Genomic DNA, 26,331 nt, shown 5'->3' on the forward strand with positions numbered 1-26,331 from the left:
TATCAGCCTACGTCAGCACAAAATAAAAGCAGGCAGAAAAGGCACATCAGTTTTCTTTAGCTTAAAAATCAGTCACAAGATCATAATCCTGTTCCTGAAAAGACAGTATAGGCTGTAAGCCCATATTTTATGTCTAAACATATCTGCTTCTTGAAGTCTTTTCCAGTGATTTACAATGCCAATTATGCTAGAATTGGACATATGGAATGGCATCATCTGGGATGATAAGGGTCTGCAAGCTTTGTATAAAACAAAGGTGTTTTAAGCAACACAGCAGTCAGTGTTGATGTTTCTTTTCCAAGAAAACTGAAATGTAGAGCTTTCTGCATGTTACACCCCAATTAAACCAAAGCCTCAAACCAAACACAAGCAATACAACACTGGAGCAAATATAATGATGAAATAATTTTACACATGCATCCATACATGATATCACAGTGATCAATTCACATACCCAATTCTGAAATAAGATTCCTGTGTGACTAGTTGGTTTTGTTGCAATCTCGTGTTCCATCTAAAGGAGTCTCCACCTGTGCTGCCAGCCAGGTGCAATAGGCTGTTACACAACTCAACACATGTCCCAGTTAGGCCCTAAAACTGGTTTCACCCCGCTCTCAAGATTGCATTTCTCTTGGAAACAGTAATTTACTACCTGTGATTTGTAGTTAAGGCTCCTGGTAATGTCCTGTGCTTTCAAGGCCCAGCTGTTATGGTTTTCCTGAGCCCTTGGTGGCCTTTGCTATAATGCCCTGCTTTTCTTCAGTGAACTTTAAGGCATGGCTTCCTGATAAAATAACTAATGTTTCATTAGCATAATCTTGTCATGTGTACATCCCTACTCTGGGGTCACTGGGTAGTTCAATGTACAGAAATAATGGTCTGTTAGGATGTGTATAAAGATAAGCAGAGAGATATAAATAGATACAATGCTTTTTTAATGATCTGTTATTAATACTCTTGGTTATGGCAATATTACTTCTGTGTTATCAAAACTGCTTTACAACAGATGCGAACTTTTAACCAGGCATATGGGTTGATACAGTCTAGAGAGCTCTTTGAAGTCAGAGGGTGAATAATTGAACCAGCTTAACTTTAAATCCTCTGAGAAATCACATATTTTTTGGAATCAAGCAACTGCAGTTTGCTTTAGAATGACAAGCTTTTTAAAAAGCTAAATCTCAAGAAAATGTTATTACTGTTACACAATCTATTTTTCTCTCTTTTCTTACACATACCTCATATGCATCTCTGTGGCTTGGAACATGGGTTTGTTCACTGCCTGTCCAGAGCTTAACAACAGGATGCCAGATTCACAGCTATTTACATTGCTTGACTCCCACTGCCTGCCTAAATGTCAATTATAATGAAACAGAAGTAGAAACATGGTAGGGAGATCTTTTTGAGTGCGCTTTTTAGATTATTGTGCCTTACTTTTCACAAGGGTTTGTCATCTTTCATTGCAGTGTCCAGTAATCAGTCTCATCCATCTTTTGGTATTTGCCATCAGCAATCTGTTCAGATTCTAATCAGCTTTTAAACACTTAATTGTATCCATTTTAAACATGCCTTTTGTATTGAGAAGAAAAGAGTATTTAGGGTGAAATGAATACACAGCAGAGCCCTACAGAACACGTCCCTATTTCGGGCTGCTGTGTTATCCTTCCATGCCAGTGCCAGAAAGCCTCCCTGTGACTAACATTGCCATGGCCTGATTTACACACAGACTTAGTATCTGCAACTCATTATCATATTTAAACTTCTGGGTGGCTCAGCTCCTTTGAGAAATTGGACCTAATAGCATTCTACACAGAAAAGCTGTAAATACCTATTAACCTGTAGCAATTTGCCACAGCATTTATAAAGATATGAATAATGTGCAGAGTCACGCGCATCTCTCACTAATGCAGACTGAATTATTCATTGCAAAGCTGGGCAATATTTTTATCAAATACTTATTATGGATAAATATTTTCCTTATTCAGTACCTCAATATATGTTTGCAAATAAAGCTTCATGCAAATGTTGCACTGAAATACTGACAGTTTTCTCCTTTGAATAATTATTTCCAAATAAATTTTCTTTGTGTTATTTATTCATTATAAATGAATAATGTTTTTCACTGAGCTTGGTTCTGCCTAGACTAATAAACAGACTTGGTGTTAGCATCAAAGTACTTGAAATCTTAGCTTAAGATGTTCAAGCTCTTGCACACAAGTGGATTTCTATGCTATCACAGTATCTCTGGCATCAACATGGAGATAAAAGAAACACGGGAAAGCAAGAAAGTGAGTCAAAAGCTTGAAATATGAAATCACTGGATATGTATTGATTGATATGTCCTTGCTCCATTAACTGTCATTCTTTCTGTTGGTTTTGATCTTTCTCTGCCCTTTTCATCTTTTAATGCCCAAATACACTCTTTTATTGTTTTCTTGTCTTTCTGTTTAAGATTGACCAATTTATATTCACTTGCAATTAGTCCCCAATCCCCGATCAAATGCTGCTCTTGCAGGACTGCAAATACACAAATGCTATAAATAATTCTCCAGCCATACAAATGTTCTCCAAGACTTAACCCCAAGGCATGCAGGTGCTGCTTTTGTCTCATTTAAATTTCAATTGTCTACACACCATTACTGTGAACAAAATTCACCATTGTCACCCATGGTCAAAACATGACAGCCCTGGCATTTTGTGGTGCAGAACCTTATGGATAGCCTGTACTTCCTAAGTTTCAGGGAAAGTATTTCTTCTTCTAAATTATAGACTAGATGTACATACTGTGAAATAAAATGTGGGCAGTGATTCCCAGCTTCTGGAGGCACAGGTCGGCTTGTGTCCATAATTTTCAGGGCTCCCTCCCGTTTTAGAAAGATCATGCCTAGACTTTATGGTGGCCCTTCTTGTTGTGAGACACCATCATTACTATCATTATTACTATTATTACTGTTATTATGGTTATGACAACAAGAGGGACCTGGCTTTTTTTCAATGCACTGTGTGAAATAACATCATGGCTTCAAGAGCAAGGCTTGATCATGCTGTTGGCCTGATGTGTGGTCTGCAGGAACGTGTGGGCTCTAGGGGTGGCACTGGACAACCAGCCAAAGTGACAGGAGCCACACCTGGAAGAGTTGGGAAAGACATTTCAAAATCACGCTCCTGAGCTGATCTAAACTGCTGGTGCAGGTGCTCCCTACAATGCTGTGCACAGATGTTACCCTCCTGGAGCAGATCAAACTGCCTTCTGCTAGAATGAACTGGTACTTAAAAAAGAGCTTCTAGGTGCAAATTGACATTATTGCTTCCACCAGTAATGAGGCTTTAGCAAACCATTTACTAGCATTATAATATACCTGTACTCAGCTTTGCACTTGCATTTGCTGATCACTGCAGCTGAAGATGAAGAGAATAAATACATCGAACACATGCACATGTTGCTTAAAAAATAATGCAGACTACAACCTTGTCCTCAGAATAAATCAGAGAAACAAAAAGCAAATTTATAAAACAGGGCCTCTGTTTACCCTGTCAGCTACTTAAAGTTTCTCTGTCCTGGTCTCTGATCAGATACCGAGTCAGATATTTATGACTGTAATTTTTGAACATAGAAAAATCTAACTTGTAGCTACTTTTAAAAGAAAATGATGGTGTGTTGAGAAGGAAAAGACAATAGTAACACAGTCCGGGCCAGAGATAATTCCCAGGTGATGCTGTTGCAAAGATAGCGGATTAGGATATGATCCTATGATCCAGTGACAGCCAAGATAAAATGGTTGTTATCCACTTCTAGTTTAGGCAATTTTGCATTCACCTATGTCGTGTCTTTTAGAATAATAACCATTTCTTCACATTTTTATTTACTGCCACTCTTCTGCTATTGCCTTACTCATGAAGGATGCAGCAGCTGCAGTAGGACCATATGGCTTCAAGATCAGAAACAAATCTGCTAAACCCTGACTTTATTATTTTAATTCCTATCTTGATAATGAAACACCAAAATGAGAACAGAATTCAGCCTAAGAGATGAGATGTCAGAATAATTTTATATCTTGTCACTAAGTAATGATTCTAATGGTATCTCTTACTTAGCTTCCTTCGTTAATGACTTGATGGTGAGAGCATATTTTAGCAATTGTGAACATGTGGAATACTCTATGTTCTGGGGCAAAAGATTAGCTTAATGAGGAGAAAGCCAATTTCCTGAAGAAGTGCCTTATATAGTTCCTGCTTTTAAAATAAGAACTGTAACATGGACAGTTTGTCATTACAAGGTATAAAAACACTTAAGTTCATGGTTTGGTGCATTTATAGCACTTCTGCAGAGGGAAGAGAGATTAATAGATTTTTCTCACCTAGTAAAACAGATGAAAATCTGTCCTTCCAAGTCCTTCTGCTCAGCAGAGAAACAGTCATTACCAAGAGAACGGGTTCAAAGTGCAGCTTCTCAGTCACTTCACAAATTTCACTAGATGTTTAATATGTTATTTAGGTACCTTTGAAAAGGTGGCCCACAGACACCCAAACCCTGTGGTAGAGCTTTGGTAAATGCTCATATCTTTCAATACAACACACTTTATTTCTGTTATGGGCAAGTAGCTTTAATTTCAGTGGTCAAGAAATTATAGCAACAGGATTTCAGTAAGTTGAGACAACGGTGCTGCAGTCTTTAGCAGAAGTAAAGAAGCTACAGAAAGGAACAACTATGAACATTAGGTCATCTAGTCCATCTTGCCAGCAAAGGATGTTTCTCTACAGCCTTGGCAAGCAAACCTGGTAATTGGGCTTGCCAAAATAAAAACTGGCAAGAGCTTTGATACCTGATGTGCAAAGAAAAGAAATGAGCGCAAACCTAATATTTACTTTGTCTGCATCTTTTTCAGAATTGAAGCAGAAAGGCTGGAATGTCCTTGAATGTTCATCCTCAAGAAAAAGCTGTACTAAATTTGCTGTGTCTTGGTGCTTGACAGTTTATGCCACCTTGCATTTTTCCAGAAAGTTTAAGTACCATAGTGGAAAAAATTCTATAGGGAAGGTTTAAATATTTTTTCCTATTTACTAAATATAAGATACACTATTTACCAGCCTACATCTGCAAGTTATGACAAGCTTACCATAATATAAAAAGACTGTGAATTTAGGGAACAGCGATTTAGCACATTGAAACATTATAGTTTTAGACAGTCTAAGCTCTCTTACTGTTCTGCAGCAAAACCCTTCTGTCTCCAAGCTCTCAAGCTAACAACCCTTTTCCAGTGCAACCAATCTATTTCTTGTTAAGGTGACTCAGAATAACACTTACATAAAGAAAGTGGATTCTGTCTGCCTAGGAAACTATACCATGTTCATGGTCCACTGTGATACAAGAAAGATTAAATAAACTGAGCAGACGTCAGAGAAACATTCCCAAACAGAAGATATCCTCATCCTCACATAGGAGTGAAGTTACATGTGATACTTTGAAGTTTGGATGGCAGTAACCAGTTTGGTGATGAATACTTAACTGGGCAAAATGGTTTTCCCTGTAACATTTATTTTTGTTAATGCCAGTCACCAAACAAACAGACCAAATACAAGATCTTTAGGCTGATGTGAACGAAAAAACATTATGCTCTGAGGTTAAGGGGACTATACTGGTGATTCCCACTCTCCATGCCAGGCTGGCACGAACTCTGAAAATCCAAGTAGGAACCATGGCCAGGATGTGGCAACTGCTCCCCTGCTGTGCTGGTGTGACAGCCACTGCTGTGCTGCTCTGGAAAGAAAAAAGGACATCTACTGGAAGAGTTCCTGTATTGAATATAAAGCTGCCAGGCACCTTATGTAATAACACACCACGTTCAAGGAACAGGAAGGGATATATAAAATATTCATTATTTGTTCCTTGTCACCTAGTAGACCTTTCTGTCTAGAGTAGTTTAGCTTTCAGGGCAGCCAAACTGACTACCATTTGGGGTTCTATTTAAAATAGACTGGTCCAGAATTATGGTGGGTTAAATTCATATAACTCCACAGATTTGAGAGAAGCTGTTGCAATTTAGATGAGTGGAATTTCTATTCCATAATTAAAAATCATGACTTGCTTTTAATATACACACATGTAGAAATGTTGTAATTTCAGCATTTTACTGGAAAATAAATAGTGTGGGTGATTTATGTCCTAGAGACACACAATAAATGTGTAAAATAAATGAGTGGATATTACATTCTTTTCAACTAAGTCTTCCTTTTCATACCTAAGTTTACATGAGTTGTGGCATCACATGTTCTGACTTCTCTTCACTCCTACCATATCACTTTTGCTTATGAAATAACAGAGTTCCCAAATACTGAATAATTAATTGATTTGGGGAAACTGTGAGCAGAAAAATTTATTTCCCCAATATGAAGATGCTGTCCTCACAGAATCAACAAGAAACAGAAAATGTTAAATTTATGTCCATAGAAGAAAACTTTCAAAAAAGAATGCGTATGTTCTATTTTACAATGCACCAGAACCACTTGTCCCCATTTATGCCTGTCTCACCTCTTAGCTAACTCCTGTCCATTTACAGGAGTCAGTGCCAATAAAAAATGGAGATTCTCACACATCAACATTATTCCACCACAAATAGTGCAACCATGCTAATTTTAATCACCTAAAGATCTCAAAAACATAGCACTCATGGCTGGGGTTACAAAATAAGGCTTCTCTACAGAAGGTGATGGATTTTCACTCTGTGATTCCTTGAATTAGTATGCAAAACAGTGATTAGAAAGAAAACCAATATGATCATTGCAATGGAAATTGATATTCTTCTAGCAAAAAGGTGCTTTTGGAGAATAAGTGGTCAAGGGATGTCAGTAAATGAGAAGCTGGCTCAGAGACAGAAAATAAAAAATAGAAATATTTGGTAATTTTTCTATGTCACATAAGGTTGATTGGAAAATATTCCTATGTACCATAATAAAAATCAATCTGATTTGCTCAGTTTATTAACAATGAGTAATGAGAGAGTAGTGAAAGCATTTTGTAGACAGGAAAAGGTAGCTGACCACAAAAAAACCTCTCATAGAATTTGACAAAACGAGAGAGTAGGTCTGCTGATGAAAATCCCCATGAAGATGTGTATTAAAACACACTGCAGAACTGAAAGGAGGTATTCACCCACAATATAGGTTTACAAAAACTTATAGGATTGCATTTGTATCTGATCTGATTTTTACTACAAGTTAGTCTTAGCCTGACATGACTGTCCTAAGTGGAACCCAACCTCAGATCCTGCAGTTTTCATTTAGCCACCAGCCTTTCCTTCTCCTGACTACTTAAACCCAGCTCCCTCTACCTCTCATCATAGGTCTTGTGCTCTATGTCTCTGATAACCCTGCTAGTTCCTGCTGGACCCTCCCAGCTTCTCATCATCCTTTTTGGACTGAGAGGTCCCACAATGGGTAACATCTGTTGATGGACAATCACCAAAATACATGGGCAGCTGTCCTGTAACTGCCCCATCAATATGCCTCCCTTCCCACTCCACCTCCACTCAAAAGCAGAAAGAAAATTAAATCTTACAAAACTTCAAGTCAATAATTACTAACAGAATTAAAACTGCAACCTCTGAACTCTAAGATGAGCTGAGAGAGAAAACAGCCAACAGGGTAAGTGCAGGTGGAAGGAAATTTCATTCTAAATATGTTCCTGAGGATCCTCTCATTAAAAGGTCTCCACTAAAGGTGTGGTTCAAAAGGAGTTCTGGTAAAATATGTATCATCTCTTGTGTAACTTCAGTGAAAATTACACCTGACAAAACCAGTCAGCCCGGCCCCCTTCACATGACAACCTCCATTATTCTATCCATAACAGTGACAGCAGCTTATGCCCTATAAAGGACAGAAATCACTTTTTTATCATTAAAACAGACTCTCCTATGGCAACACCAGCTGATTCTTAATGGTCACTCCACAACATTTGAGCCCAGGAAGAAAAATAACATCTTCAGTTGAGACTACCTGGAGAGACTCTGCCCATTTAGATTAAAAATAGTAGCATCCAGGTGAGATTCACCCAAAGTGATGCTGAAAGGGCAGAGAAGCTACCAACAGCTTTAACTTCTGTGGACACTACCTTCAGCAGTGACAGAAATCTGTTTCAATGGTAGTTTTCAAACTTTTCAGATTACACCCTATTTGTTTTCTCTGACAGCTCAAGCCTCCTCCTGGGACCTCTACACTCATTCAACAGCAATGAGAAAAGCAAACAGGCAGCTCTCGTTAGACACTGAAAAGTCTGAGGCATATTGTGCCCACCAAATTCCTGGACTCATGACATTTCTTCTGTCTCTATACATAGAGGGCAGAAGGAGAATAATTAGTACTTGAGGTGAAGAAGATTCTTAAATTAGCTGGATTGAATTTTATATTGCAAAATTATTTGAGTCAGAGGTTGGGTCTCACTGGTTCAGGAGTGCCACAATGTTGATGTCGATAATCCTCGACTGGTTGTTGTAGATGATCATTGCAACTGTGCAGTTTTTCTTCTGAACTCGACCAAAAACCCAACCCCAATCAAACAAACAGCACAACCAAAGCAGCAGAGGAGTCAAAGTTCAAACTCTAGTGATTTTAACTGAGGACAAAATGTCAAAACAGTGACTTTCCATCTCTATTTCAAAGCCCCATGTTGCAGCTGCATATCCTCCTCTGATCCTACGCTTTGCACATTTTCTGCTTTTGCCCTTCCTCAAGTACAGGGATAGGGGTTTTCTGCCAGTCCACACAGAGCTCAGCCAGGGAAATCAGCATGCTCTGCTCTCCAGAGGCTGCAGATGCACCCACCCACAGTCTGGATGAAGGCTTTGGGTCAACCTAAGTATGGCCATATTGGTCAAGATGTCAGGTAGCTCAAATAGTCTCTCCTCTTTCTTGTGTCCTTCTCACCAAAACCATAAAACACTGAGATCTCCTGTGCTATAGCTAATTTCTATGGCAAGTGGTTAAAATCCCCTTTTTTTCAAAATGATGCAGAGTAAACACAACCTGAGAGCTGCCTGAAAATAATATACACATCAAGCCTACAGTACCATTTGGTACTGCTTGACCAACAGATACCACAGAGCAATAGCAATGCTGTGCTGACAATTTTTTCCATTATTGACCAAATACAAATTTTAGTCTTGGTTTGAGCCACATTTTTCATCTCAGTCTACCCCGTCATACGCTCCTCCTCCTATACCAGAAGGATCCCAGTGCTATTCCTCCACCAGTGTAAAGCTGTTGTAGCTGGCTCCTTGTCCACTGGTCTCCATCAGCTACTTGTGTGAGCTGTGTAGGATGGAGGGGATGCTGTGAAGGAGCTATACTTACCTCAAGGAGGATTCTCTAGAATGGATGCCACTTGGCACAAATTAAGAGCACTTTTTGGGTGCTTTTCCCCTCAGCTAGGGACAGAACGTGGTAGAAACCTTGGAATTACAGTCAGCTGTCTGATGCTATTTGTTGAGTGGCAAACATGGCACAAATAAAGATCGTGCTTCTTAGGAGAGGGACACTCAGTTCTTTCCGAGGGACCAGGATGCTGCTAAAGGGCCAAAGCTCGCCAGGGAAAAGAAAGGGGCTCAGTTGGCAAGAGACCTGCTGTGCATGCCTTACACCAGGCTTTAGACAAAGCCAGAGCTCTGATGGCAGGTTCCAGCCAAACCCTGTTGACTCAAATGGCATCTGTCCATCTGTGGTCACTAAATAATTCATAGTGGCCACAGTGTGGAGATTTCATTCTGGTCTTATTAATATATGACACCAACCTTGGGCCAGTCTCCCTTCCTCTTGGTTTGACTCTCATTAATCAAGGCCTCCAGCTAAACACTACTTTTCCTTACAGTGTGGCCTTGGCACTTAAATATCCAGTATTATGCATGGCAGATGTAACGTTAGCTGAAGCAAAGAATCTCAGCCTGCAACTCAACTCAGCCTGCTAATTCCAGGAAAAGCAGCCATATCCTCAAAGTCTTTGTGTTTTGCTGAATTCCTGAAAAAACTTATCTTTCAGAGAGAATGTCAAGCGTTATCCCCACTGGGCAGGAGTTACTCAAGCACATATGCTCAGTGATTTGCTGCCAGTGCTCGTGTGTGACTGCCTGCCAAGAGGTACACCGAGTTCACATCTGACACACAGAAGCTTACCTCGGATGTTCTCTGCCTGGCAGATCACTGCTCTTTGCTCCACAGTGTTATTTATTATAATCAGAAAGGGAGGAGGGAAAAACTTCTGAATTTGTGATCTTACTTAAATTATTTATAGGGACACTGAACAGAGCAGACTAATTTTTAAATTAGGGAATCACTGTTTCATAGTTGACAGCCTGTGAACCCATCCGCCAACTACGGGAGGGGGAACTTTTAATAGCTGAGGTACAAAGCACATGATGAGTTTATGATGGGGCGATGGATGCACACATTAAATGACAGCAAACAAAACAGCTACAACATGATCTGCATTTTACACATTGCTTTTCATGGAACCTATTTGTGCAATAAGAAATTTATATTGCATGCTCTTTGATAGCCTGGATAGAGACTAACTTAAAGGAAATTACAAAGTGCCAACAAATACTGTTGTAAAGATGAAAAATTGTAAAAGACATTAGGTGATAATACTTTTGTGCCACAGTCTACAGAAAGTTGGTTTTGGATCATAATGAAAAAATTTAGCAGTCTTTTTGCTCTCTTTAGCCTATTTTCGTAGCAATGAAGTTGGTTTTATATGTTTGTTTGGTTGGTTTTTGTTTGTTTTTTCTTCTCTTTTCTAGCAAGCCAACATTAAAAGAAAATCAAAGGCGAAATAAGACTTGGGAAGGAGGCAGAGGGGACACTGTTCCACACTGCTGAAAATAATCTGTCAAGGACAACCCCATTAGTGCTTTGTGGTTGGGTCATTCACCTTGTGGGATTACTTTGTTTCAGTTTTTTATTTCCCAAGGAATTAAACACTTTCCACATTAGCTATACTGAGTATATGATGCAAATGCTCCTTGGATTGCATGAGACAAACAGCCCAGTCTCCATCCTGTTTAACCTACCTTACCCGTTGCCTCTTCCTCTTCCAGAGCCACAATTCCAACATTTCCTCCTTCACCATGACACAGTTTACAAGCACAGGGATCCCCTTCATCCATTCGTGCCTGCAACACCCTCCTTCATATAATCTCAAGGAGATTATAGTTTAAATCTACAAATCATAAGCCTGAAGAGACGATTTAGCACACTATATCCTCCACATGCACGCTAGGGTGTTACACAACACAGTGGACACAATGTCACCTCCTCCAGCCAAGTGTTAAAAGGACATCCCAGATCCCAGTGGTGATGGGTTTGATTGGGTGGCTCAGAGCTCACAAAGAGTCTGATCCCCTCCCCAGATCCAGCAGTGGTGAGCACGTGGCTGAGCAGGATTCATCCTCGGTCGGCATTGAGCAGCACGACTGGGTCACTTCCAGACCCTTGCTGAATTTTGCCTGCCAAGTTACCAGAGGTGACGGGCTCGGGTGATGCGTGTTTTGTAACTGCTAATTTGTATCATAACACCAGTCACGCCTCCTGCTGGTTTTAGGCAAGCACCTCTATTGGATTTGGCCATCAATATTGGCTCTATTTATACCATTCAAAGCAAAACTCAGTAGAAAATCTGTAAGATTAAAACCAGAGCAACACCATGAAACAAAAATAGAATGCTGTAGATCTGGGTTTTTTCCAGAGCCTTTCATACTCACAGTTTCAGCTGAAGCCAACACCCATAAAATGCCAGCTAAGGAACAATTATTTCACACCAGATATCAGATTTGAAAGTCCAAGGTGAAAATGTTCAGTGAAAGGAGAAAAAATTTGGACACGTCTGATCCTGCAACACACACACAGAGTATTTTGCAGAGTTCAAAGCTGCATCAAATCTGTTTTCAGTCTCAGAACGAAAGAAACTTCAGAGACAGCCATGGCATAATGTGGGAAATCTGTGCTATAGGAAAACTTACCTTTGGTATTTCCACATAGCACTTCTCACAAAATGAAAGCAATTTTGTTATCTGGATCAAGGAAACTGTAAGTGTGTGTGCCAGCTGAACTGCTTGTTCAGAACATGGCACCACATTTGGTTTGTTTCTTTCTGCTCACTGCATAAGCAGACAAAAAAATCTCGTCACCACATGACTAAAATAAAATGGACCTTTTCTGATCCATCTATTGTGAGGTTTCAGCACAGACTTTTTCTTTTATACTAACTGAAAGAAATCCCTAATATGTAGAAAATCCCAATTACTCTCATTCTTATTCTATTCTTAGACTGAAACTTTTGCATTTTCATGGCTCTGCACATCCAGCTCTGCTGCTGGAAGGTTAGAAAAAAATGGAAAGAAATGTTTTTACAGTTCAATTTGCAATTACTAAAGCATGAGTATAATTTGCAACACAAATATGTTCTGGACAGGAAAGTAAGAAAAAACTTTTGCCTTTTCACTTGCTTCATAGGTATAAAGTCAACATACACATAAGAAGCTTTCATGTAGCCACCTGCAATTATGCCATAGCTGTCTTCAAATAAGATACAAACAAACACTGTTAAGGTCTCGAAATTGTGATTGCAAAAAGCTGCCTGGATTTATAACCTCCATAAAATTATGGATTCAGCATTTCTTTTTATAAGGTGCTGACATACTTAATGAAAACTTCATCAATAAAAAGTTTGTCTTGTTCCTGATTTAACTTTCTCAATATTCACGATGATATCTTTAGATTAGGTGGAAGAATGCAGAAGCCGAAGGGAAATAACTGTTAGGGAATGAACACAGTTTTCCAAATTGCTTAAAAGAATATATAAAAAAATAACCTTTGGGATCACTGCCTTTTATTTTCCTATGGCAACTTCTAACCATCACAGGCATATAATGAATGTCTGAACATTAAGAATTTATGTGTGCTGCCTTAGATGAACATAATTCTCAACTATTATTAATGAGGAACTATAAAATACACTTCAAGTTTTATGCCTAAATTACATGAAGTTTCCAAAAACCATAAATATATCTGTCTGTGGGTATCTACAGAGAATTATATAACATGCTTTTAAAACACAGTCACTAAGGCAGTGAAACTCATCCCATATGAGAAAAGAACACGGAAAACTTTCTACAGAGTAACTTTTCCTCTGCTCTGTTTTCTGAAATATTTATATAGATGCCTCCAGTTTAGTTAGAAAATGAAGGAGAAAAAAAAAAGAAAACGAAAAGTTTTTTGCAAAACCAGCATTATTATTTACAACACGGCTTGATTTTAATTTTCAATCTCCCTTGAGAAACAGATCCAGTGTTTCATTGTACGCTAATTCATTTAAGAATCAATATAGCTTAAAAATAGTAACACAAGTTATAGTTTTATTTCCACATATGTTAAATCTCTTACTAGTTACAATGGTGTAATTTACTAGTTTTCACTTCTGAAAATTCCACTTCTAATTTTTATATTACAAATTATGGCTTTAGTCTTAGCTGATTCACAATATTGACAGTTATGTTTGTTGTAAGAGAGCTCTGCAAAATTCCATTTTCTCTGGAAATTAGTAGCATGGACTTTTTGGATCAGCATGCCTGATAGAGCCAGCATGGTATTGAATAGCCACATGTTGCTCAGTCAAAGCTAGAGAGAGAACCATCACATTCATTTCTCAACTCCTTTAAATCAGGGGCTACTCCCCTGAAATCTGCGGTGGCAGTGCAGTAGCTGCCTCCAGGGCAAAGGAGAACTGAGGAGGAATTGGTCTGGGTAAGGAGACTGAAGTAGAAGCTTTTGTGTGAGGTGCATGTGTGTTACCTGGAGCACCTGGAATGTGGAACTGGGAACTGATGGAAAAGGTGGCTACTTGAGGATGCACTGAGCAGATGGAATTTTACTGTAGTAGACATGGTCACAAAGACATTATTTGAGAGCAGGCAAGTGTCTGTGCTACTGACAGGAGTGCAAAGCTTAGCACTATTAAATAGATAACCCAGAAATCAGATGCAAATGGTTACAGAAGTCTATTGCAATTCTTGTGCAGTATACCGCTCTATAACAACATCAAGACCTAGAAAATTTGGGATCATTTTCCTTGGTTTTGCCTACACTTTTCTTCCTCATTCCAAACCCTTCAGCCTTGCAAGAGTCATTCAAAATATTTTGTCAAAAGTGAGTAAGTGTTCTTTTCATCAGACAATATCCAATAGACCCTTCTGCTCAGTGGCAGGTGATTAAAATCTGTCTATAAACTCCTGAGTGGAACTGCAATATAAGCAACTTAAGAAGCCACAGTTCTCAAAGCCAGTACATGGATGTGCCTGAGCTAAGTCAACATCAGTACAAGCAGCTAATAGCACTACATCAGTTATTATTTCTCAGCTCTCAATACATCACCTAGCCAGAAGCATATGAAATTCCATGCAATTTTCAGGAACAGGAAACAAAGTTTCTAAGGGCTTTAAGGTAATAGCAGCATCTTAAAAGTGGCAGAGGCAAATTAAGATCAAAAGTGAACTGCATGCCTTAGATACCAAATAAGAAATACCTCTTTCAAAAAGTAATGCTAATTGGAAAATTCAAAAGCAACATTAAATTCTTTTCTTGTGGCAAAACAAGAAGGTTTTTAACCACAATGCCTATTTTTCATTTAGTCAAAAGCATTTTTCGCTGCAAAAACATGTAGACTACATGTAGCAAAAACAAAGGAGAAGTTCAAGCTGCTGTGGTCTTTGGCTAGTAAGTACTGTAGGAGCAAGTAGTGCAAATGAAAGTGCAAGCAGCAAGTTCTCAAATCTTGTTTGAGCGAGCTGAAGCAGCTTGCAAGATGAGTCAGCAGGCAGAAGAGGCAATTAGAGTAGCTGAGCAAGGGGAAATGAAAAGGAACAGAGAATGGAGAAACAACAACATTCCCACCAGGAAATTTTCAGCAAATCATAGAAACAAAGCTACCAGAGGTCAGCAGGTCTGCACTTAACTGTTACTGGATAAAAGTTGTTTGGATACTGCATATCTTCATGTTCCCTCTGCAAGAACTGCTGGATCTGTGAACCTGGGATGGGGCTCACATTGTCTTATGTTTTCTACATACTGTTAGTCATCCTAAAGAGCTCTGCTGTTTTGCAAGACATCTACAGCAGAATTAGATTTGCCACACAGGAAGGAGGACACAGATTCACCTGTTCCTCATTTACATTGAAAGAAGCTGTTAACACCTTGACTACATTAACACAGTAATGCTCCTGCAGACCAAAATAGCTACTGATCCTGAGTAACCAGATCAGGACTGGAAAAGGGACCAACTTTCTAGATGATGGAAGTTGAGCCATGGGAAAAAAATAAAAGGAAGTTCTCTAGGAAGCATGATTTGGGGGACAATTATTTTTTCAAAACTTAGGCCAGATATACTTAATCACTGCCATATACAGGGAGCTTGTTGTTACACTATTAGGCAGAGGTCACATTACAGTAAGTACAGCACAAGCACAGAGCACCACAAATGCTTCATGCAGTAAATACAGAAAAACTATGGTGGGGGGCAAAAAAACCATACACCTGTGCTGGCTGTGTTTTCTAAAGAGCATTTTTGGGCACAAGCTGAGTTTTTATAAGCACTCTTTCTCTCGAGATTCAAGACTAGGATAGATTTTGGCAAACTTGGTCTGACTGAGGAGAGTAACTGCAGAGACATTTCAGCGATCATTTCTGGCTATGAAGCTTAAGAGTTTGGCTTGTACTTTTCCAGATGGGAAAGACAGAATGGTTTCTAGCTGTATGGATTTGGGAGTTTGAGCAGCTTGAATATACTTCAGCTTAACAAACCAATATATTCCCAGTGAAAAAGATGCCCAGCAAAACATCAATAAGCCATTTTTCAGCTCCTTCAGATTTAATAACATACCAATTCCTAGAGAATAGTTACATTGTTCTTCTGTTCTTAAGTCTGGTTTTGATAACAACCAAACTTTTGATAACAACACCTGAAGGTGTTCTCCTCATTCTGAGATCTTAATTATGTCTTCCTACATCACATTCCTCTGCCTTGTGGTGCATTCTCCCTTTCAATAATATACACTTCCAGCTGAGATGAATTAAATCAAAGAGGAACTGGATGCACGTTTTGCATTGAGTTGCAAACCAAACCAACCAACTTGCAGGTTGTCTGCAAGTTAATAATTTTAGTATTAATGTAATCACAGCTGCTACACGAAGCTTTTAATGAACACAAGCAGTAAAAGTTGCAGGATATGGCCCACATACTTGTTTCAGTGTCTGCAGCTTGCCAGGAATTGCATTTCCAGGAACTGCATTTCCACGTAGTGGAGATGCCTACAGTTGCCTTGATGCCCACAATGGCTGCATACAGCAGTACTCACTCCAGGATGGATTCCAGGCATTTGTTCCGTTCGTGAAAGTTGCCTGTGATTCAGCCATGATGATTTGATTCATACATTTTCATTCACTCCCAGCCAAGCCACACTTTGTCACCGTGGTTGTTTCACAGCTGCTATGGCCAAGGGCAAATTGACAGCAGCAGGCTCCTTTCCCAGCATCACCTCTCCCAACACCAGCAGCTTACCCTGCAGGGCCAAAGGCTCCACAGCTCTGCAGTCAGTGCTCTCACCACCTTACCTGTCACGTTCTGAAAACCACTTTAATGTGAAAAGGGGCAAAAGCAGTGCTCTGATGTAATAAAAAGGGCTGTTTATTATAAAGGACCACTACACTTCAACTGAACCCCTCTGGGCAACACCACGGGTGACATTCTTTACTCACATGCCACCTGAGTGGAGATTTCCCTCTTGGAAGCCACCTCTGAAGCTCCTGCTTCCTGTAAAATGCAAGAGAAGCCAGACACCCATAGTAGCTGATTCAGAAATTGCTGTAAATCAGATGACTTCCACAGCTTGTTTATCTTCAAGAAAACTGTCTAGCTCTCAAGTCTTCCTCTTTCATGACAATTTTACAGTTTTGACCATTAAACAAGCACAAGGTATCTTCATGACAAGAAACCACAATTTATAGGATAGAGAAAGAAACATGTGAGCCAGACCTTGGAACACACTTCTTGCACTCCAGTGGGAATTCTGAGCAAAGCATCTAGGTGGCCGTCATCTCTTTGCAGCATTACCCACTAAAGCTTTACATAGCAGCAAGCATAGCATTTATATATAAAAAAAAAAGTTACAAGGATCATTTTCTTTTCAGTTATCTAAAACATTTAGGATAATAAAGTAAATAAACCAGTAAAGCAAATCTCTCCTTAATCTAGATTCTGTACAGATTTAAACTAGCAACTCATTTTGGTCATTTGCTACTCATACTCCTTCATCTTTTAATCACTTTACCAGACAGTGAGCTTCATTTTCATAGACAATATCCATTTTTATGAGAGCTCATTATTTCATTCATACCTTTGCTTTTGCAGTTTCTTGGCTTAGACTTCTTATATCCACATTTCCTAGCAATTCCCTTTGCTTAACATGCTCTCTTCCTTTTCTACACAAAAATTTGTATGAAGTCTGCCTCATCTGAGCAGTGCAAGACAAGCCAGTTACTACTACAACAAGGTTTCCAAAGTCCTCAGAGTTTCAGCTTCAGAGCTGGGGGAGACTACAAGGCTATTCACTGACACTATTTACGAACTGATTCACTTGGGCTCTTCTGGCCACTGAATGAACTTGCTTTTCCATGTCAGACCATTCTCAGCATGGAACATTTCCACCTTCCATTCTGCGGTGCTTTCTTCTAGCACCCAAACCCAAACCATTTGTATCACCAGCATGTGGAACTCATATTTGATTTCCTTGACAGTTCTACCTACAGAAAAACATTTGCAATATAATAAGGGCTTTGCAAAAGTGTTGTCATGGTCATGTATTTGAGCTGTGCTTTTCTTACTTGCCAAACAGTGGATGGTCTTGCAAGCAATAATTACCCAGCAATAAACACACATGATAAAAATCTTTTCCAGGACAACTGGCACCTTCCCAGAGTTCAGGGAAATTTTACTTAGCAGTTGTGATTTCAACTCCCATTTCCTTTATATTGACAGTATGGCACTGTGCTTCCAGATTACACAGATGGTGACAGAATAGGAGCTTGACTATACCAAGATGGAGGTCTGTAAGCCCTTGGCAAGAATCTCTCTTTGGAAAGAAAGGGTATATGTCTTAATACTAGCCAGCCCTTCCTTACTGACACCAATATGCCACAGCAAGTTCAAAGAAGGGTAAATGGGACGCAGCATTTATAAATATGTGGAGCTCTTGGAGAATCCAGCTGTAAGACTCAAGCAAAGTGCACAACTGCAAAACCCATTAGCATCACTGGGGCTTAACAACGTGAGAATGTTAAATAACAGCAGTAGCTGCAGGCATCTTGATGAAAAGCTACAGCAAGGAGCAGTAAGACACAACTAGATTTCTTTAATTTAATGTCTTTTAAACTGCTACTTGTTGTAAATCTCCAAGGCAGCCTCGGTTTCCTCTCTGAACTCTTTATGTAGTAGCAGCGCCTTAAACCACATAAAAACCAAGTGGGCCAAGTTCTCTCTGAGAACATTGCATAGAGTTCAGATCTGTCTGAAAAAGTGTGAACTCATAGGCTTTACAAACCAGGAGTTAGATTTCAGTCTCGAGTCATGACATCAGTCTACCAGTAAACTTCTATGACCTCTTATATTGGATTTACCTGGAAGACAAGTCAAATAAAATTTAGCCCAAAGTTTTTAAAGACCCCTGCTGAAAGGTAAAGTCTCTTTTTATTCCACAGATTGGGAAATTTTGTCAAACTCTTTCACAAAGGTCACAAGAACAATAACCTTATGCCCTACAGCCAGAAAAGCACCTAAGAGGCATCTCATGACTTGACACTTAAAAGACAAGTGCAAGTGATAGGTGATAGTCCAGAAACATAACACAGATTACTTCATCAGAAACTTATCTTATAAATAAAATATCTTATACGTAATGTATAAGCAACACCAGTGCTCCAACAGCCAGAATATCAACTTTATGTCACCCCATGATTCAAAAGGAAAACAGAACTCAGTAATGCTTTGAGCAAACACAGGTGAGACAGTTCTTATTGCAGCAGATGAAGAAAGGACAAAGCCAGGGCAGAGAGGACACTCAGAGAGCCACACATCTGTGACAGAGAAGACACAAAACAGTAGAAGTCTCTGGTAGGAATGACAACAGAACTGAGAAGAGGAGAACTGCTCTGATGTCACCTGGGAGGGCTATTGGAACAGCTGCAATACAAACATAGAAAAGAGGGAACCACAAAGTTTGAGAACTATCATCTTGAAAATCACATAAAAGTTTCAAGGTGAGGATATAATGGAAAGTTTACTGCCCATACACTAAAGACCTTTCGAGAAGATTAGTAATCCTGGGCAAAGCCTGGTTCTGCCAGACAAAATCTTAAGCTAGTCTGAAACAGGGGAATGATTTCCTTTGGCAAATCTTCATCACAGACCTCACCAGTTTCTGCACCAAATGCCAGACTTGTGTCTTGTACCTTGCCTTCTTTGATATAGGAGGTGACATACATCTACATGTATTTCTTAATTAAACAAAACCTATACCAAAGCAAGCAGAAAAACCTCTCCTGAACATGCTTATCTTACTTGTGAGAAAACAACCAACCCTTGACAGTCATTTTACAAACTACTACTCCTGGGAAACCTTCATGATATACACAGTGCAGTCACCATGTCCCAGAAAGAGCAGAGTTAGATTTAAGCAAATGGTGCAGGTGCTGGTAATAATCTATCTGTACTGGTATGAGCTGCATCATAACTATTGTGTCCTACTGAGGATTGATGATTGCAGCATAAGAATTTACATGGCACAAGAAACTTACACAGAACAGAAATATTGTGTCTTGGTATTTATGCAACTGCATAATATAGGCTGCCCGGTTTTTTTAAACATCTTTGTGTTGTTCCATAGGAGGAAGAGCAAACACACATACAAACACCCAGTTTAAATGCTTATGCTCCCAAAACTCTCCATTGGACCTGTCCCTCTCCATTTTTCAGACTGAACTGGCAGGAAGGCAGTGCAGCACAGCAGAACTTCCATATCAGTGTCTGAGAAGTTCCCCTCCTCAGCAGTCTTGTGATTTGAGATGCACACAGAACAGAGCACTTCTGAAGCAACTCTTTAATATTTTAAAAGAGAATTCTTTATTCAGGGAATGTGCAAGAACTCCTTCCAAACTATATGCAAAAATAAACCCTGAAATTCTAATGAAGATACAGAAGTAAAAAAAAAAAAAAAAAAAGAGGCAGCACAGCAGCGCTTCAAAATACATAATTCACAAGTTTAAAATTCAAGCATTCCCATCCTATGCTGGGAGCTCTCTTAAAATATTAACAATCAAATTTCTCCGGTAAGTGTATGGCGTATACTTTATTCTGAACCAGTGCCTTGGGAAAAGGTTACCACTGGGGGCATACATTTTCATCCCTTCTGTGCCCATAAGACCACGAAGAATCCTGTTGCGGGACAAGATTTTATCATAAAATTCCACCCCACCTCTGGCGTAGTCTTTGGAAACCATGGCTGCCCTTCTGTCAGCCTTGCAGTCCAGGTGATAGGTCAGAGCTTCACAAGAGAGGCAATAGCAGAGCAGGCCACCAGCTGCAGTTATGATGTTACAGAGGCTGCGAAGGATCACAGGGCCATGAGATAAACCCAGAAGGAGCTTTATACCTCTTGTACAGAGAAATGTACCAGCTAAGCAAGTTGGAGCCACAACTGCACTTTTTAAAGGGCTGCCATTCTGCAAATACACAACTTCTCTGGCAATGGCAAACTTCTGAGCTTGGAGTGAAAACGTGAGAGCTTCCCTCAAAGCAACACCTTCGCTGCTCTCCCAGTCTACTTCCTTGCCATTGATCACAACAACATGGTTAACTATTCCTTTTTTATCCTCATCTGTGCTATCAAAGTTAGGTGGGATGCCCACCAAAGAGCCTGCAGGCAGCCAGGGAATTCCAGCACTCACAGGGTGGAAGCCAGAAGCTGCAAAGGCTCTGTAGGAGTCAGTGGACTTCACAGCAGTATCTTCAAGGACATCCTGAAACACACCACAGAGCCTCTCTGAAAGCTCAGCTGGCTGCCCCTCTGACCAGCACTCGTGCAACAGTTTGAACGTCTGCTCAGGAAACACATGATAGGAAAGGTTTGTGCCAAACAGTCCCACGCAAGAAACGCCCAACACAGTGATCTTGTGCTTCTTTAACCACACAGATGTCTTCTGCAGGAACCGCACTGCCATAGTCAAATCCTAACCTGCTTATAACACAAAATCAGGAATTAAAGTGTGCATAAATAGCTCTCTCATCTCTCTAGCACTTAAAAAAAGAAGAAGATAAACTAACAAAAAAAAAAAAAAAACAAAACAAAAACCCAAAGCAAAAAACATGAGAAGAAACAGAGCACAATAACCAAAGAAACATTCCTTTACATTAACAAAACGCAAAACACCTTTACAGAGAAAGTGGTTCGCATTAATTTTTGGGCCTTGGAACACAGGATGATTGATATGAGGAATTAACTTCTCCCTCTCCTCCAGTAAATCAATTTACCGCAATAAAGACAATACTAAAGCCACACTTCCTCTTCCCCAACAATCAATACACACTCTGTATTTACCCAACCTACTTGTCTAGTCCTTGCTAGCACAATCTACTCTTGCTCTCCACTACACAGTCTACAGATATTGAGGTCAGAAAGAGCCAATAATTAGATCCATCTACACTAACATCCTCTACAGTACAGTTCCAAAAGTTTTAATCAGTAGCCTGAGCACTAAATTCTTGAGTTTAACTACAACTTCCAAAACAGGATCACATTTTGATTTGAAAAGTTTTAGGAGACAGAATTTTCCTTTAGGAGTTTGTTCTAATTGATAGTCAATCTCATTATTAAAAAAAACAAACAAACAAAACCAAAACCAAGAACCAACAATAAAACCAAACCCCAAACAAAGTATGTCTTTTTTCTAGTTTGTTTTTTTTTTTCAGATTTCAACTTCCAGGCAGTGGTTCTAGCTTACTCAGCAAAAAGCTATTTTCAGAAAGCAGCATGCTTTCAGTAGCTACTTTAAAAGTTTGTCTCTGAAATAATCTCTCTGACAAACAGAATGTGCAATCCAGAGCATAAACTGGAACAGAAATTGTTTCAGGGCAGACTTGTTGTGACTCTTTAAATAAGCAAATAAACTTAAAAACTTTCAAACCTGCCAACTCCTTCAGTTCAAGAGTCCTGCTTCCCTTGGGGAGCATCAGTTCTTTTTATGGTCCAAGCCATATGACATGCTCTGGAAAGCTCCAATCTTTTTTTTTTTTTTAAAATTCTATTGACTACAGAATTCCACCCTAAAATGATGCTACTGTGAAAATACAGAAGTGAATTGGGTGCCTAAACTCAACAAAAATCAGTGAAAACTGGATGCCCCTGTTTGCATCTGCAGAGTCTCTTCTCTCAGGGCTTTAACACACGAGCTTCATAGAATCTTGCTGCAGCTGTTAAAGACATGAGTATTTCCAGCTGTCCTTACAGGAAGCCAAGGTGGCAGAAGGAAATTGTGCTTTGATACCACAACCAAAGTCTTACTGTGGAGTACCATCAAAGGTGGGTTTCAGCTATGCTGCTGGGCTTTGTATGGCAGCAGCTGAAACAGAGACATATGCTCTCTTCTTCCACTCACACTGAACAAGAACGTCTCACAGAGCGGTAGACTGGACAACTGGGGTCTGTAACATCATCAGACAGCACTATATGAGATGCCAGGATACACCAGTCATGATCAGCAGCAAATGAGTATTAACCACAGGGAAACAAAAAGGGATTAATTTAAAGGTGGTGTTTTAATCATGGGTTATTACTACTCCTTCCTGTGAAGATCTTTCAGACTGTAAACTCACCAGGGGAAAAATAATCTTATTTAATGTTTATGCTGCACTGAATACAAACTGAGTGCTTAATAAAAACAATGATGTATGTAAGCATACAATAATTTAATATGTATTTCTTAGTGTAATAACCGGTGGGATTCTTACATTCAGCTGAAGACCGGAGGTGGTGATTTGTTTGACCACCGGAGGTGGTGATTTTTTAAGAAAAACATGCTAAAGAGCCAAGAGCTTGGATGAAACCCAATTTCAGGAGAAAGACTCCTTGATAAGAGAGCTAAAACCCAGAAAATGGTAATACTAAACCCAAATGACCTCTTTGAAATTTTATGATCTCTTTGACAAACCTGGTAGTCTAGATCTGTTTTAAAAGGTCATGCCATTTACAGTGGGAGAGGGCAGCACTTCTACAAGGATGACTGTAGGGAGACTATCACTTGATCTGCATGTGAAGCTGGGCCAAGCACTTTCCAAGTTTCTGCTGTTAGTGTCCTCTCATTAAAGCTGGCCAACATCCTTTTAAGATTAGGAATGCTTCAAGGAGAAAATTCGCCCCTCAGCTTATGTCCACACCAGTGTGGGGAAGGACAGACCACAGTGAAAACTCTACTCTCCTTTCTTGCATGACCAAATGGTGCTTGCCAAGCACACGGGGCACTGAATACTCTTCAACGGGATGCTGGGAAGCACATCTGGACAGGCAGGCAGCCCACGGGTGAACCACAGGAAAGCAGGGCAGGAAACCCTGTGCTTATCTATACACTTCTCCTAAACAGCCATAATGGCAGGATAAACCTCAATGCATTAACACTATTTTCCTGCTTCAGTCATAAAAATTGTAACAGTTGCTAAGTATCTTTTTTTATTATTTTGTAATTAAATTATCCGCTGTGCAGGCATGGTTTCGAACCTTTGTGGATAGACCCCTTGAAGGCCAGGCTATGTGCTTGACTGGATTATGCCTAACAGTCCTGCCACACACCTAATGCAAGAGTAAGCAGGAAATGCCAGACAGTATTTGTTTTCTCATAATAGTCAATACTCAGGAAAATAGAAGGAAAATTGCCCTCGATACCTTATAGCATTTGTGCTTTCAAACCTTCCCTGAGGGTCAGTGCAGCCGCTCAGATCCTGAAGAAATCCCACTGCAGCCCTAACTGTATATGGCAGCTTTATTTTTATTCATAAACTTTGTGCTATTTATGTATGAGGAGGCAACCGGAAACTACAAGGCAATTTATACGGTCCATATCCTGCAAATTTAATCATTTAGTTCCCATGAAGCCACCACAAGGTTTACAAAGCATCCTCCCCCAACTGCTGCAGTATTATTTATCTCTGTGGTGTTATGGGCACTTAAATTCTCACTGAACTGTAATAGCTACAGCTTAAACCGGGGATAGCTAAGCATGTTTTGCCATAACACGTGTGCGTTATCATGGCATTTATTGTTTTATAATCACACGTTAGCCGAGGGGAAAGCCCAGCTTAAAACACTATCACTCAGGACACAGGGCGGCTCCGGGGCTGGGGATGTCACGAAAAATAAAAATATAGAAGAGAGGGGCGGCTGAAATCGGCTGTAGAATCCCGAGGCCCCGCCGAGGAGAAACACCCACCCTCCCCACGCCGCGGTCGCACCTACCGAGTGTGCCGGGGCGAGGCGGAGCCGCGGGGGGCCGGGGCCGGGAGGGCCGGGAAGGGCCGGGAAGGGGCGGGCGGCGGCGCCATGGCGGGGAGGGGGTGGTTCCCTCAGAGGGGACAGAGGTTGAGCCGTGGCGTTAACCAAATGGGCGGGTCAGGAGTTTCGATGGGGGACTAAGATCGCTCGACGGGGAGGTCCGACCTGCTGCCCGTGCCCCGCAGGCGAGGAGCAAGGAGGCAGCGCCAAGGGCAGCCGCTCTCCCCGAGTCATAAATTAACTGTGTCCTTGTGCTCTGTGCCGTAACTCCTGCTGTCCTTCCTGCAAAACACTTTATTACATATGTATTATTGGTACTGCCCTCCCCACTGCGGGGCAGGAGTGCTTGCCGGCAAGGCGGCCAGTGGCATATCTGGCATCCGTCATGCAGGATTCGTTTTCTCTGTTATTCGTAATGGGGGAAAATAGCACGCGCAGGGATTTTTATTTGCTTTGCAGTTACTATTTGCTCAAAGCAGGTGGCCGGTGTAGTTTCTCACTAATCCCGTGTGCATTTTTTCCACAATCTGGGCACTAAGAGAGCCCTGGAAAGGTCTGCTGGAGCCCTTTGGAAGCGCTGGCCTCCAGGGGTAGGGCTCTGTTAAGTCCAGCCTTGCCCCTGGGTTGTGCAGTCCTTACAAAACAAGGACACAAAATAGCTTTTGGCCAAGTTAGGATTTTATTTGGGTAGGGGATGGTTCACCTCATCTATAGGAGAAGTATGCACTGGTGCTCGATGTTGGTTTTAGATGTCCCTTCACACCAGGCAGTCATGAGGGAACCATTTTTCACAATCCAAATGCGTTGTAGTGCAACAGAATAGAAATAAAAGTAATCCATGGTTATTTTCTACTTATGATTTAATTTCGACAGATCTTTCTTTGTAGCAGCTGCTGATTGAAGCATTTCTAACCAGTAAAGGTTTAGTTCCTAGACATTTTAGCCCAAGATTTGAGTTTACGGGAAAATGATTAAGATTATAAACTGAATACTTAGGAGTTTTCTCATTCAAATTCGGGTTTTTTTTCTTTAGGACTTTCATGAGAGTATCCTAATGAAGATATTTATCCTATCTTTTTTTCTACTAGATGATCTCCTGCATTTTGGAAATGCTAGTGCTAAACAGACATGGCTAGGCATAGCCATGTTGTGAACAGAGGCTGGTAATGACAACCTCGGTTTTAACTTCCAATAAACAAGTTGCTAATTGCTAAGAAAACACACTCCTTCATGAGAGGGCACAGTTCTATCCTTAGGTTATGGTTTTATGCAGTATGGCAAGGCAGAGGAATAGTTTGCTGCCACCCAAAGGGAGTAGTCAGAGGAAAGATCCCCCATTCTTCACCTTCTGAGCCAGTTACTTTTTGCCAGGTCTGTCATCCATCAGCCCTTCTTGTGCACCACTTCTGCCTCACTATCAGCAGAAAACATAGTAACAGACAAAAAAGGGTCATTTTCTGTCAGGTTATCAAGCCAAATGGGAGCACTGAAAAGTCTGAGAAGTGCCAAGGCTTTAACAAGGTAAGAGGCAACCAGAGGAAAAAAAACCAAAAAAACCACCAGAGGAGAGCTTTACCTTCCACTTTGTATCAGCAGAGAGCTGTTGTAGCCATGGCTCTGCAGCCTCAGCATGGAGCTTCATCATCTGCCCCAAACTTACAATTTGTAAATTGGCATTAATATTAATACTTCATGCAAATGTACA

The 26,331-nt window shown here is 40.3% G+C and overlaps 1 protein-coding gene across 1 annotated transcript; it reads right to left on the reverse strand.

Moving 5' to 3' along the window:
- Positions 1–20,190: 20,190 nt before the first annotated feature.
- Positions 20,191–24,625, reverse strand: TMEM177 (transmembrane protein 177). The gene is made up of 2 exons (XM_018072481.2): positions 24,591–24,625; positions 20,191–21,320 (listed from the first exon to the last, which is right to left on the reverse strand). The coding sequence occupies exon 2, from the start codon at positions 21,304–21,306 to the stop codon at positions 20,371–20,373; it is 936 nt and encodes a 311-aa protein (XP_017927970.1). The 5' UTR covers positions 21,307–21,320; positions 24,591–24,625; the 3' UTR covers positions 20,191–20,370.
- Positions 24,626–26,331: the final 1,706 nt, after the last annotated feature.

This window comes from Manacus vitellinus, unplaced genomic scaffold, assembly GCF_001715985.3.
Source record: "Manacus vitellinus isolate BGI_N305 unplaced genomic scaffold, ASM171598v3 scaffold_22_pilon, whole genome shotgun sequence".
Lineage (NCBI taxonomy): Eukaryota > Metazoa > Chordata > Aves > Passeriformes > Pipridae > Manacus > Manacus vitellinus.